We start from the raw sequence: 14,070 nt of genomic DNA, 5'->3' as shown, positions 1-14,070 counted from the left end.
TTTATATATGATTTATTTTTACATTTTTGGTTTGGGGACTACAACTGATGGTATACAGGACTTACTCATGACTCTAGATCAGGGATCACACCCGGCAGGGCACAGGAGACCATATGGTGTTGGGGATTAAACCTGTGTTGACCGTGTACAAGGCAAGTGTTCTGTCTGATGTCCTATCACGTTAGTGCTTTTTGAAGTTTTTTTATTGCTTTTGGGCCACACACAGTGAGTTCAGGAGTTCCTCCTGGATCTACACTCAGGAATTAGTCCTGGCAGTGTTCGAGGGACCATATGGGAAATCGAACTCAGGTCAGCCTCCTGCAAATCAAGCACCGTTGTACTGTCGCTCAATCCTCTGAGTTTTTATTTATTTTATTTATTTATGTTTTGCTTTTTGGATCACACCCGGCAATGCACAGGGGTTACTTCTGGGTCACGCACTCAGGGATTACTCAAACGGTGCTCAGGGGACCATATGGGATGCTGAGAATCAACCTGGGTCGGCCGTGTGCAAGGCAAATGCCCTACCCGCTGTGCTGTCTCTCCAGCCCCAAGTTTTTATATTTTTTATTTTTCCTTTTGTGGCTGTTGATCATGAGATAACCCATTGACATAAATTTGTTTTTTGTTTTTGGGCCACACCTGACTGTGCTCAGGGTTTACTCTGTGGTCTGTGCTCAGGATTCACTCCTGGGAAGGTTTGGGGGACTGTTTGTACAGGTTGGCTGCGTGCAAGGCAAGCACCCTACCTCATCCTATTGTTACCACTCTGGTACCCATGCACTAAATTCTTGTCATGAAAATGGATTCTTGCTTTTGTTCAGTTTTGGTATTAAGTTCTGTAGAATAAGTTTTGTTCTGATTTAGCCCACTTAAATACACTTAAGTACCTTGAGCACATCATTTAATCTCTTCGAACCAAAAGTTTCCTTAATGGTCTTTGGAGACTTTCTTAGGATTAAATGAGATAATGGTTTGCTCTGCTTTCATCATGCCATAACAATCATTAAAACAGTGATCATTGCTGCTGTCAAGCCCAAACCATGCTTATGAGGCATGTGCTTTTTTGTAAGCTACATCCTTGAAAAAAGTGTTGTTTTTTTTGTTTTTGTTTTGTTTTATTTTTGAGAGGATTAGGGTTTGGATCACACACTTCAGTAGCACTGCACTGCACTGTAGTAGCACTGTAGTCCCATTGTTCATCAATTTGCTGGAGCGAGTGCCAGTAACGTCTCCATTGTGAGACTTGTTACTGTTTTTGGCATATCGAATACTCCACCAGTAGCTTGCCAGGCTCTGCCGTGTGGGCGGGATACTCTCAGTAGCTTGCCAGCTCTCCGAGAGGGACATCCGAATCAAACCCAGGTCGGCTGCATGCAAGGCATACACCCTACCTGCTGTGCTATCGCTCCAGTCCACACCCTTCAGTACTTTGGTTAATCCAGCTCTGTGTTGAAGGGGTTGCTCCCAACAATGCTCAGGAAACCATGTGAACCTGATTCTAACCAGGTCAGCTGCATGCAAGGCAAAGTTTCTTAACAGTACTATACTATCTTTCTGGCCCAAAGTGATGATTTTTAACATCTTGACATTGAAATGCCACTAGTCACTTACACTTAGATATGGCGTAGTTTATACAAATTGCACTGCTAGTGTTGAGAAAAGCCTGCTTTAGGGTGCATTCCTTGTGTATGCTAATCTTGGTTCAGTTGTTGGCTCCACATGGCCCTCTTAAGCATCACTAGTTCCACCCCTAGATGCCTGGGCAGTATCAGAAAAGGCCTGGTGGTCCCTCACACCATAGAGCCATGCCCACGTAGAGCAGCACTGTATCCTTGGACCCTCGCATTCAACTGAAAGACACAGTAAGCTGAGTATGGCCAACAAAGGGGGCCCTAGGATCCCTCAGCACCACCTGGGGAGCTACCCCCCTCTAGTATCCCTCATGCCCTCCCAAAAAAAAAAAAAGCGGGAATCATGGTGTTCTGTTCAGTGGGTTTTTATTGCTGCTATCTTGCTGGAGAGTATTATTTGTTAGAAATAATCAGTTGACACCAAAGTGTGAGAATCAGTATTAGGATCTCACACATTTGTTATGATTTTCATTTAACTGACATAGTTGATCTTCTGTGAAACAGATGCAGTAAAACGCAGAACTCTTCCAGCTTGGATTCGGGAAGGTCTTGAAAAAATGGAACGTGAAAAGCAGAAGAAGTTGGAGAAAGAAAGAATGGAGCAACAACGTTCACAGTTGTCCAAAAAAGAGAAGAAGACCACAGAAGATGCTGAAGGAGGAGATGCTCCTCGTTTACCTCAGAGAAGTAAATTTGTAAGTAGAATTACTTAGACTAAACCTCCATGTGATATCTCTGTGAAGCCCATTAAAAAAAAATTTTTTTTTTGGTATTAGAATTAGCAGGCCAGGAATAGGAATGAATGCCTTGCTCAGCAGGGATGTGAGTTTGATCTTTGGCTATCTGACCTCCTGAGCACCACTGTGTGTAGTCCTGGAGGTCCCTGAGTACCACTCAACGCTGCTGGGCCCAAACAGCTTCTCATTCCCAGTTGACTTCATTTTGCTAGTAACGCTCCCAAGACCCTCTGAACACCACTTGAAAGCCCCTTCTTTTTTCCTGTCCCCGACTGCCTCCCTGAAGTATAACTAATATTATGTCTGAGACTAATTTCAGTAAGTACATTGTTTTTATGTGTTATGATTATGTACGAATAGGAAGAACAAGGAGAAAGAAGCAAACAATAGGTTCATAGAATATTTTGTTCCAGAGGGAAATTATTCAGTGGGATACTTGATTGATCTTAATTTGACAAACACATCTGTATTCTCTTTGTTTTTGTGATGGACTGCACACTTGATTGTGATGTTCACCAAGGATTGTATACTTCTTGATGTTGTGGGATGGTTCTGGGATGAAACTCAACCACCTTATTCATGCTACTCATTGAACCACAGCATAGTCACAAATGTATTTTCTTCTCTCTCTTTTTTATTTGAGGTGGAGTGCCACACCCAGTGGTGCTCAGGGTTTTTTGCTTTGCACTTAGGGGTCAATTTTGGTAGGTTTAGGGGACTATATGAGATGCTGGGGATTGAACTCTTGTCTGCTGTGTGCAAGGTTAATGCCCTGTCTGCTGTACACTCTCTAACCCTGTCTTTTCTTTAATTGTGATACTACTACTAAGTCCCCAGTGAGGGATTAAAAATTAGACTAAGTTGATTTTTTTTTTTTAACTTTTTGGGTCACACCTGGCGATGCCCAGGGGTCACTCCTGGCTCTGCACTCAGGAATTACTCCTGGCGGTGCTCAGGAGACCATATGGGATGCTGGGAGTCGAACCCGAGTTGGCCGCATGCAAGGCAAACACCCTACCCGCTGTGCTATTGCTCCAGCCCCAGACTAAGTTGATTTTAAAGTGGCTATACAGAAATCTTCCCTTTTTTTATTTAAGTGACTTTTAGTGATATAACTTCTTTAAAGTGTTTTAAGTCATTGTACCTTAATCAGGTAGGTGGGGTAGAGTGGCTTTGTAGTTTTGAAGTTTTAGTTATTTTTACTTGTTTTATTTATTTCCTCCTTTTTTACTGTTGTTGCAATGGCCCTCAAGGATGGGGGTGGGGAGTTCATGCTTGGTTGTAGTGCTCACCAGGGGTTGTATTTCTGGTGCAGTGTTTACACATTTGGCTGAGATACTCATTGGTGCTTGTGCAATTTAGTTTTGGTGATCACAGATGTACTATCTGAATCCTCATTTAGTTGTGCTCATAGGAAGTTGCTATTGTGCTCACCAAATGGGGCTTGCACTCCTGGCTGCAGTGCTTCCATACCCTTGGGTGCATGCTACCAGCCATCATCACTGTTGTAGCTCCAGTGGTCCCAGATAGCAGAGCTTCAGGCACTGCACTTGGAGTATGGTCAGCACCAAATAGGAAAGTCATGGTCTCATACTTGAAAGAACAGGTGATTTTATCCACTGAGCACACCCACAGGGCATAGCTGCTGTGAAATACCAGTAGGACTTTCTCACAAGGCCATTTTCTGAAAGACAACAAAATAATTGCATTTACATAAGCTCCATTGATTTTTTCAATTTTTTTTTATTTTTACGAAGTACTGTGCCAAAGATAATATGTTTGAATGTTCTAAGGCAATAAACTGCCACTATTAGAACTTCCTTCCTTCTTTCCTTCCTTCTTTCCTTCTTCCTTGCGTGTATAAGGCCAGTGCCTACTTTTAAAAATTTTTACACAGGGCCGGAGTGATAGATAGCATTGTGGGTAGGGTATTTGCCTTGCACACGGCCAACCCTGGTTTGATTCCCATCATCCCATATGGTCCCCCAAGCATCACTGTCAGTATCACTGTCATCCCGTTGCTCATCGATTTGCTCGCACAGGCACCAATAACATCTCCATTGTGAGACTTGTTACTGTTTTTAGTATATTGAATACACCACGGGAGTTTGCCAGGCTCTGCTGTGTGAGCGAGATAATCTTGGTAGCTTGCTGGGCTTTCCGAGAGGGGCAGAGGAACCGAACCCGGGTCTGTGGCATACAAGCCAAACGCCCTACCCTCTGTGCTATCACTCCAGCCCCAAGCATCACTAGGATTAATTCCTGAGTGCATGAGGCAGGAGTAATCCCTGTGCATCACCGGGTGTGACCCCCCCCAAAAAAAATCTTTACACAAATAGTGACTTTCAGATTTGATGTTTGTAAGTCTATAAATACTGTTTCATGATTATTCTCCCTCTTCTACATGTAATTGAATTTGTATTACATGTATTCTAGCATAATCTTTCAGTAGTATTATTTAAATGATCACCTTGTCTTTGACTTAGAATCACTACAAGGTAGGTGGGTGACCTTTTTTTTTTCTTTGCGATTTGACTTTTTGGGTAATAGCTGACAGTGCTCAGGGTTTACTCCTGACTCTGCACTCAGGAATTATTCCTGGTGGTGATCAAGGGTGATCAGGGGACCATTCCTGGGATGCCAGGCATCAAACCCAGGTTGCCTGCATGCATGGCAAACACCCTCCTGCTGTACTTCTCCACCCCCAGAATGAAGCTTAGTGATCGTGTTCTTTGCATTTGGAGGCCCTGAGTTCCATCCACAATGCTACAAATACAAACAAAAACAATTCTAGAGCCTCAGGAGATAGCTCAAAGGAGTGGAATGTGTGCTTTGCATTTAGGAATCTCAGGTTCCATCCTCGGCATTGCTTTCAATCCTTTGAAATGAACTGAAAACCTAAGGCTATACAAATAGCTGTGCTTTCTTTCATCTGAAGTATACCTCATTTCTTTTCTATTTGGTGGGGCCAGGGATGGGGAGTCTCCTGTGTTGTACTCAGGGAACCTGGGAGTCACTCCTGCAATTCTGAGTAGCCTGGTCAGTGGTTCACTCCAATGGCCAGAGGATATGATTGCTGCCCAGAGGCCTTGAGGAGATAGCCAACGATACTCAGTAGGCCTTCTGGTACCAGGAATTGAACTTGGGTCTGCTACATGTAAGGCATGTGCCCTCAACTCTACCTGGCTATCTTCCATGTTATCTTCCTGGTCAGTGTGCAGTCTCCTAGAAACTCTGAGCTATCCTTCATGCCCCTGAGCATAATCTTTGATCATTTACTAACTAATGCCAAATTCAGAAAAGTAACAGAAATAATTCTTATGAGCTATTGTTTTTTAAATTTTATTAAAACACCATGGTTTCCAAAGTTGCTTATAATATGCTTCAGGCGTACAATGTTCCAACATCAATCCCACTACCAATTCTCTTTCCTTCCATCATTGTCTCCAGGTCCCCTCCCAGCTTGCCTCCTTGGCAAGCATATAACAATTTTGTTTCATTTTACTTGCTTTAACAAAACTTAAGGAATGGTGAATAAAATTATCAATACAAATTTTTTATGATCATTATGTTTTTGACCTTTTCTAATCAAATAGAGAATGGCCATATGGACCATTTGTGAGTGCCACTACTCAGTGTTGGGAAGTTTCTCCTGTCTTCTAAATGTTTTGAATGCTTCTTGAAAAACTGGCTTCAAGGCTATGAATTACTTTAGTTGTTGCCTTTTCATGAAGTTTTGTATCATTCCTTCAAATATGAATGATAATCTAGCTGAATAGAGTATTCTTGGTAAGGTGTTCATTTCATTGAGTTTTTGTACTATCTCCTTTTATACTTAGCTGACTTATAGTCTTATTAGCTATTTTTATTCTTTTATAATCTCTCTAGATAACCAAATAAAATGTGGATTAAAAATATTTAATTCAAGGGACTGTAGAGATAGTACAGTGGGTAGGGCACTTGGTTCACAATCAATCCAGATTCTAATTTGGTTTTTTGTTTGTTTCCTTTTTGGGTCACACCTGGCAAATGCTCAGGGGTTATTCCTGGCTCTGCACTCAGGAATCACTCCTGGCCATATGGGATCAGGAGACCATATGGAATCCTGGGAATTGAACCAGGGTTGGCTGTGTGCAAGGCAAACGCCCTACCCACTGATAACACTCTAGCCCCTCAGCCTGGGTTCTATTGGTGGTACCCTGTATGGTCCCCTGTGTCTCACTAGAAGTGATCCCTCAGTATAGAGCCAGGAGTAAGGCCTGAGCATCGCTGAGAGATGGCTTCAAAACAGAAAATGTAATTCAAGTTATATTTCTTTTGTTAGTTGATTTGTATTTTGTACTACATCTGGCTCCGTGCTCAGGAATCACTCCTGATGGTGCTCAGGGGACCATCTGGAGTATAGGAAATTGATTAGCCAAATACCAGGCAAGTGTCTTTTTTTTTTTTTTCTTTTTTGGGTCACACTGGCAATGCACAGGGGTTACTCCTGACTCTGCACACAGGAATTACCCCTGGCGGTGCTTAGGGGACCATGTGGGATGCTGGGAAGCGAACACGGGTCGGCCTCATGCAAGGCAAATGCCCTACCCTCTGTGCTATCGCTCCAGCCCCTACCAGGCAAGTGTCTTAACAGTTATGTTTTTTTCTCCAGCCCAGGTACATTTACTTTTTTCCATTTTTTTTTCTTTTGTGGGATTTGGATGGGCTTTACTTTGGGGGCATCACCAGGCATCACTCAGAGGTTACTCCTGACTCTGTACTCAGGGATCCCTCCTGGTCGTACTCTGGGGATCATATGTGGTACCTGGAATTGATACTGGGTCAGGGTCAGCTGTGTGCAAGGCAAGTACCCCACTGTACTATCACTCTCGCCCCTCTATATTTTATTTTTATGTGTGTGTTTCATAGACTTAATTGGGATTTAAAAGATTATACTATTTTTTAGGACAGTGATGAGGAAGATGAAGACACGGAAAATGTTGAGGCTGCAAGCAGTGGAAAAGTCACTAGAAGTCCATCACCAGTTCCTCAAGAAGAGCAGAGTGAACCAGAGATGACAGAAGAAGAGAAAGAGTATCAAATGGTAGACTGTCAAATTTGCCATGTTCAGAATTAATTTTTTTTTTCTTTTTGGGTCACACCTGGCATTGCACAGGGGTTACTCCTGGCTCTGTACTCAGTAATTATTCCTGGCGGTGCTCAGGGGACCATATGGGATGCTGGGAATCGAACCCGGGTTTGCCGCATGCAAGGCAAACGCCCTACCTGCTTTGCATCAATCCAGCCCCTAGAATTCAATTTAAAAAAAAACAACAAACTATTGATTAGCTGTCTTATTTAAATCAGTTTAATGAAAGTAGCTCAAAGGGTTTAAGGAATTGATTTGCATGTCGGAGGCCTAAGTTCAGTCCCTAGTATCACATAGTACTGAGCATCATTTAGAGTCAATACCCAGCCAGAGTATCCCCTGAGCACCACCTGCTCTTGCCCAAAAATCAAGAAGATTATGAACATGTTGCAAAGGCTACAAAATTATATATAAATTTGCTGTGTGATAATGCCAGTAAAATTCATGTAGTAGTACAAAAATTGCAGTTTATATAGTACTTTTTAAGCCCATTTCTTAATAACCGATGTTGTACTTAAACTGTTTTACCATATAAAACCACGGAGATCAGCATATTAATCTGTTCTAAAGTGTGTTTTTGAAATGCTAAGAAAGATTAGAAGGTGTCATAAAAAATACTGAATCTTCACACTTATTTATTTCTTCAGAACCAGGATGGTGGTAGATTACTTGTATTGCTTGTGTGAGATCCTGGATTTAATCCCTGACACCCAAACTTCCCCATATTTCTTAATTGTAAAACTTTTTAAAGTCTTCAGTATCCAAAATCTATATTCTCATTTTCTGAGATGGGAATATATTTTTCATATTGAAAGACCAGTGATCTTTGCTGAGTCAGTGGGCTGTCATTTAAAAGACAATTTTGAAACCTACAGATTCTAAGTAATCATCTTTCAGAGCCTAGGTAGTCAGCCTAAGGCTAGAATATAGCTCTTATTTCAATTACATATCATGGTAGTCAAGAAAAGGAAAAAGTCCTCATCTGAGTTGGAGAGACAGTACAGTAGATAAGGAACTTGCCTTGCATACAGCCATCCCAGTTTCAAACTCTGCACCTGCTACTGTCCTTCAGCCCTCCAGGAGTGATCCTTGACCTCAGCTGGCTGTGGCCCAGAAATGGGAATGTTAAAAAAGGTCTTCAGGTAGTAATAGGATAAATGCCTTTTCCTTATTTTCCTTTTTTGTTTCTGGACCACATGTGTGGTGCTGAGGTATTACTGCTGGCAGATCTCTGGGGACCATATGGTGTACTGGGGATTGAACCCGGGTCGAGAGTGTGCAAGACAAGTGCTCTAGCTCTGATTTTGAAATTTGTAAAACTTTGAGTATGCAAAGCATGGCACACTAGCCCTCTGAGCTATCTGCTCATCCCTCTGAAAATGTCAGACTGTGCTATAATTATAATAACTAAAATAGAGACAGTTTCTTAATATCTTTTCTTAGATGGTACTGACAAAAATGCTTCTAACTGAAATTCTACTGGATGTCACAGATGAAGAAATTTATTACATAGCCAAAGATGCACACCGGAAAGCAACGAAAGGTATACTGTGGGTGATCTTGGTTTTGTTTTTCTGGGGCATTTTGATTTTAGTGGCTATTTTGGACTTTTTTTTGTTGTTGTCCTTGTTGAATTTTACTAAAGAGCTATTTGAATATTCTCTACTTGCATGTTTTAACTCTTTGAGAAAGGATATCTTTGAAGACGCCATATTAAAACTTACACAAATATTTTTGTTTCATCCAACCTGAGTTCAGATTTAATAATTATTGCTGTTTCATAAAGTGTACTATGGAAATTTTTGATTTTCATTTGTTTCACCAATTTTTATCGATACCATGTTATTGGTATATAACTTCTGATCCAATTCGCTTGACTAATAAGTTAAATTACAAACCTTGTGAATTTTTTGTGTGCCAGTCATATTTCCTCCAAAAGCAAGTGATTCTTGCCCTGACTCCCTATATTCTTTATAGCACTTGGAAAAGTACCGAGAGCAAATTTGAATGATGTACCATATCTTGAAAATAAAAATATTGATGTACTGGTCAACATTTTTTCCTCATTATAAACCAATTTCAGTTCACGTCTGAATTGTTATTTCTCAAGGCCACACATGCTTCTGGTTTAAAAATGAATGCTATGTTTTTAATGTTTCTTCTCTCCCCAAAAAGCAGCAATAGTAGTAGATTTAACAATACCATAGACTCTCATGACTATGAAATCGTGGCTATTTGTGTTAACATGTTGTTCCTGTTGTTGATGTGATACAAAGCTCCTGCAAAACAGCTGGCACAGTCCAGTGCACTGGCTTCCCTAACCGGACTCGGTAAGTGTTCTCCTTATTTGTAAGAGGGCCTTAAGGGAAACGCACACTTACCATGTCTCTCTACATGTTCTGCTTTGAAATTGTACTATTCCTACTCAGCTTATAAAATTTAGGTCTTAGGGATAATCTTTCAAAGGTTTGTCTGTATATTTAATTTTAACTAAAGCCTTCACCATGGGATATTATAAATGTGGTAATTGATTCATAGTTTGTTGAGGAAGGTTGTAACTTAGCTATGGTACTTCGCTTCAGAAATTACTGCGTATGTGTCTCAGGGAAGAACCAACCTAGTTGATGCCTTTGTAACCACCTTAACTTAGATTGTGCTGCAGCAAGTGATGTTTCAACAAGAAGGAAAGGGTTCATCTTTCTGTAGTATAATAGCAATATGTTCCTAGTTTGCTGTTTGCATGATGTATTTCAGAATTTTAGGTTTGCCTTTTCCGCATCATTATTTCAAATTAAATTTAGGATCAGTAGAAATAGGTAAAATCTAATGCCCAAGTGACATTTTGATAATTGTTTAGTTTGCTTCAGGGTGGGGAGTAGTTTTACATCATATCACTTCTCTATTAGTGATAATTGCAGTATCCTAATTTTTTTAGAGAAAAATGGCATGCTGCCTGGGGTTTCTGTGCTTTAATTAAATAACATTTTAGAAATACCTTTTAAGAATCATAATTTTTTAAGGCAACTATGTTGGTTGTGTTTTAGCAAGGCTGCATTATGGTCCTATTAATTGGTTTTGTTTGGTTAGCCTGGAATGTAAGGTAAAACCGTAATTATGATTCCTTTGTGGTAAGAAATATATGACATATTCCAGAAAGAGTAGATACTAACAGGAAGATTTCCCTTAGGATTCTGTGAGCTCCTAAAAATTGGAATTTATACTTCTCCCCACCCCGAATAAGCATATTCTTCCAAGAAAAGGCAATGTAAAGAAAATTAACTTTCTTCTCGGACCTTAAAAAGTTTTTAATGCATTGAATTATTTTACCATGTCATAGACTGGGCTTTATGCACACAGGTGGACTGGGTGGTTATGGATCAGGAGACAGTGAAGATGAGAGGAGTGACAGAGGCTCTGAGTCATCTGACACTGATGATGAGGAATTACGGCACCGAATCCGGCAAAAACAGGAAGCTTTTTGGAGAAAAGAAAAAGAGCAGCAGCTATTACATGACAAACAGATGGAAGGTATATCATTTAATCTCACTTAATTTTTCTCAGCTTTACTTGTATCTGTTTTTATCTTTCATCCAATCTAAAAATATCAAGGGTTAGAAACAAGGCTAGTACAGCAGGGAGGGCGCCAGCCTTGCGCATGACCAACTTGGGTTGATCCTTGGCATCATCCATATGGTCTCCCAGCACTGCCAGGAGTGATTCTTCACTGCAGAACTGAGGCATTACCAGGTGTACCCCCACCCAAAAAAAAAACAAACCCAAGAAAACAGCAAAAGACTAGGTTTTGAGTAATATCTGTAAATTAATGAAAAATAATTTGTAACTAGGGTATTTAATTTGTAGTTACTGTACTTGAAAATCTAAAAACAAAAGTACTTTTTACAAGTTTTTATTTGGGAAGGGAGAATTTTGGACCACACCTAGCAGTGTCAAGGGGTTTAACTGTTGGAGGTTGATGCTTGCATTGCTGGGGAGCTTGTACAAAGCAAGCACCTTAACCCCTACGTGATCTCTGCCCCTTTATAGAAAACACTATATATAGAATCACTGAGGAAGTGAATGTATAAAGTATAGGGAGTTGGGTGCCTAGATCATCCTTGACCTCAGAGTATAGGATAGAGAAGGGCAGAAGTCATGGGAGGAAGAAAGAAGATGAGAAAAGGAAGAAATGAAACGGGTTAGTGCTTTGGTTTTACCATTAATGTGGGAGAGTAGTATATCTGTATTTCCAAAGCGCAGCTATAAAAAATATGAACACACACGTGTAAGGGGGTGATATAATGTGTGTTGTTCTTTTGTTCGAGGGCTCTTGGGGTGGCTCTTGCGTGCTCTCTCTTTCACCTCTTTCCCCCCTCCTCCTCTCTCCCCCTTCTCCCCCTCTCCTCCTCTCCCACTTTTCTCTCCCTCCTCTCTCCCTCTCCTCGTTTTCGGTACTCTGGAGCCGCTGTGTATGGACCAGATCAGGATGTAGGTATACACTCAGGGTATTGGAGAGACATTATAGCAGACAGGTAGAGCGGCTGATCCAGGATTAATCCCTGACACCACCAGGAATGATTCCTGAGCACAGAGCCAGGAGTAAACCCTGAGCACCAGAGTATGATCCAAAAACAAACAAAACCCAGAAAACTATACACTAAGATCGAATATATAGCTCAGTGGGCTGGGGTTTATATTTAATATATAGAGACCCAGGTTTGTCACAAATGATTTCTTTTTTTTTTTTTTAATTTTTTATTGAGTCACCATGTGGAAAGTGTCACAAATGATTTCTAAAGGCAACCCCCAAGCACCGATGAATAGCTCCTGAGCACATGCATACATTACAAACTAAATACCACGCTTTTCATAAGAAAAAAGAAAAGTAGATTATCTTTGTGCTTAAGTGGTAATTATTGGGGCAGAGAGAGAGTTTTTAAGCAATTCCAGAGTGTTGGGGACTTTTGTCCAATTGATCCTTGGTTTATTGCAAGGGCCTGAAGATGCAGTGCTGCTTGGGTCCTGTTGTGCTGGCCATATCCTCTGTAGTCAGAGAACCATGTGGTGCCAGAAATCAAGCTTTTGTCCAGTACATTTTAAGCATGTACCCTAACCACTGTACTATTTCCTGATCACTGAATAATAATACAACAATGGTTTGTAAGGTTTGTTTTTTTTTTTAGAGTACTAACTAGAAAATCTTGACTTGCTTATGTGGCTTACATTTTGTTGAATAATAATGGTCTATTATAGTTTGGTAGTTTGAAATTTGTTAGTATTTTCATTGTACCTTTGACTTAGTATTTTTTAATTTTCTCTTTCAGAAGAAAAGCAACAAACAGAAAGGGTTACAAAAGAGATGAATGAGTTTATCCATAAAGAGCAAAATAGTTTATCACTACTAGAAGCAAGAGAAGCAGACGGTGATGTGGTTAACGAAAAGAAAAGAACTCCAAATGAAACGACATCAAATTTAGAATCAAAAAAAGAACATAAAGATAAAGAGAAACAAGGACGGAGTAGATCAGGAAGTTCTAGTAGTGGTAGTTCCAGTAGCAATAGCAGAAGCAGTAGTACTAGTAGTTCTGTTTCTAGCTCTTCATATAGTTCTAGCTCAGGTAGTAGTCGCACTTCTTCGAGATCTTCTTCTCCTAAAAGGAAAAAGAGACACAGTAGGAGTAGATCTCCAACAATTAAAGCTAGACGTAGTAGGAGTAGAAGTTACTCTCGCAGAATTAAAATAGAGAGTAATAGGGCTAGAGTAAAGATTAGAGATAGGAGAAGATCTAATCGAAATAGCATTGAAAGAGAAAGACGGAGAAATCGAAGTCCTTCCCGAGAGAGACGTAGAAGTAGAAGTCGCTCAAGGGATAGGCGAGCCAATCGATCCAGTCGAAGTAGGAGTCGAGATAGACGTAAACTTGATGATCAACGTGGAACTCTTAGTGGGAGCAGTCATAAGCATAAAGGTGAGGCTAAAGAACAAGAGAGGAAAAAGGAGAGAAGTCGAAGTATAGATAAAGATAGGAAAAAGAAAGACAAAGAAAGGGAGCGTGAACAGGATAAAAGGAAAGAGAAACAAAAGAGGGAAGAAAAAGATAAGTTTAGTAGTCAAGATGATAGGCTAAAAAGGAAACGAGAAAGTGAAAGAACATTCTCTCGGAGTGGTTCTATATCTGTTAAAATCATCAGACATGATTCTAGGCAGGATAATAAGAAAAGTATTGCCAAAGATAGTAAAAAACATTCAGGCTCTGATTCTAGTGGAAGAAGCAGTTCTGAATCCCCAGGAAGTAGCAAAGAAAAGAAGGCTAAGAAGCCTAAACATAGTCGATCGCGATCCGTGGAGAAATCTCAAAGGTCTGGTAAGAAGGCAAGCCGCAAACACAAGTCTAAGTCCCGATCAAGGTAGTATACTTATTAAAGTATTTTGTCTGATTTTAAAAACAAAAATTGAATTTGTCAAAGTTGAAAGTGTCCTTTCTCTCTCTTTCTCTCTCTCTCTCTCATTAATAAATCTCAGTTTGGTACTTGATAAATGATCATAATCTTAAGTAATTTTAGATATCCT

The 14,070-nt window shown here is 40.4% G+C and overlaps 1 protein-coding gene across 19 annotated transcripts in view; it reads left to right on the top strand.

The window, feature by feature from the left end:
* Positions 1 to 14,070, top strand: part of PNISR (PNN interacting serine and arginine rich protein) — a 33,530-nt gene that overhangs the window by 17,160 nt on the left and 2,300 nt on the right. For all 19 annotated transcript variants that reach the window (XM_055134344.1, XM_055134341.1, XM_055134339.1 and 16 more), the window contains 6 exons: positions 2,139 to 2,329; positions 7,320 to 7,457; positions 8,946 to 9,045; positions 9,779 to 9,832; positions 10,860 to 11,030; positions 12,824 to 13,907. In XM_055134344.1, the coding sequence (XP_054990319.1) occupies positions 2,139 to 2,329; positions 7,320 to 7,457; positions 8,946 to 9,045; positions 9,779 to 9,832; positions 10,860 to 11,030; positions 12,824 to 13,907 (1,738 nt within the window). The remainder of the gene's footprint in view (positions 1 to 2,138; positions 2,330 to 7,319; positions 7,458 to 8,945; positions 9,046 to 9,778; positions 9,833 to 10,859; positions 11,031 to 12,823; positions 13,908 to 14,070) is intronic.

Source organism: Sorex araneus, chromosome 4 (genome assembly GCF_027595985.1).
Source record: "Sorex araneus isolate mSorAra2 chromosome 4, mSorAra2.pri, whole genome shotgun sequence".
NCBI classification, from domain to species: Eukaryota; Metazoa; Chordata; class Mammalia; order Eulipotyphla; family Soricidae; genus Sorex; species Sorex araneus.
Note: the sequence above shows the minus strand (reverse complement) of the source record. Positions and strands in the feature narration are given on the sequence as shown.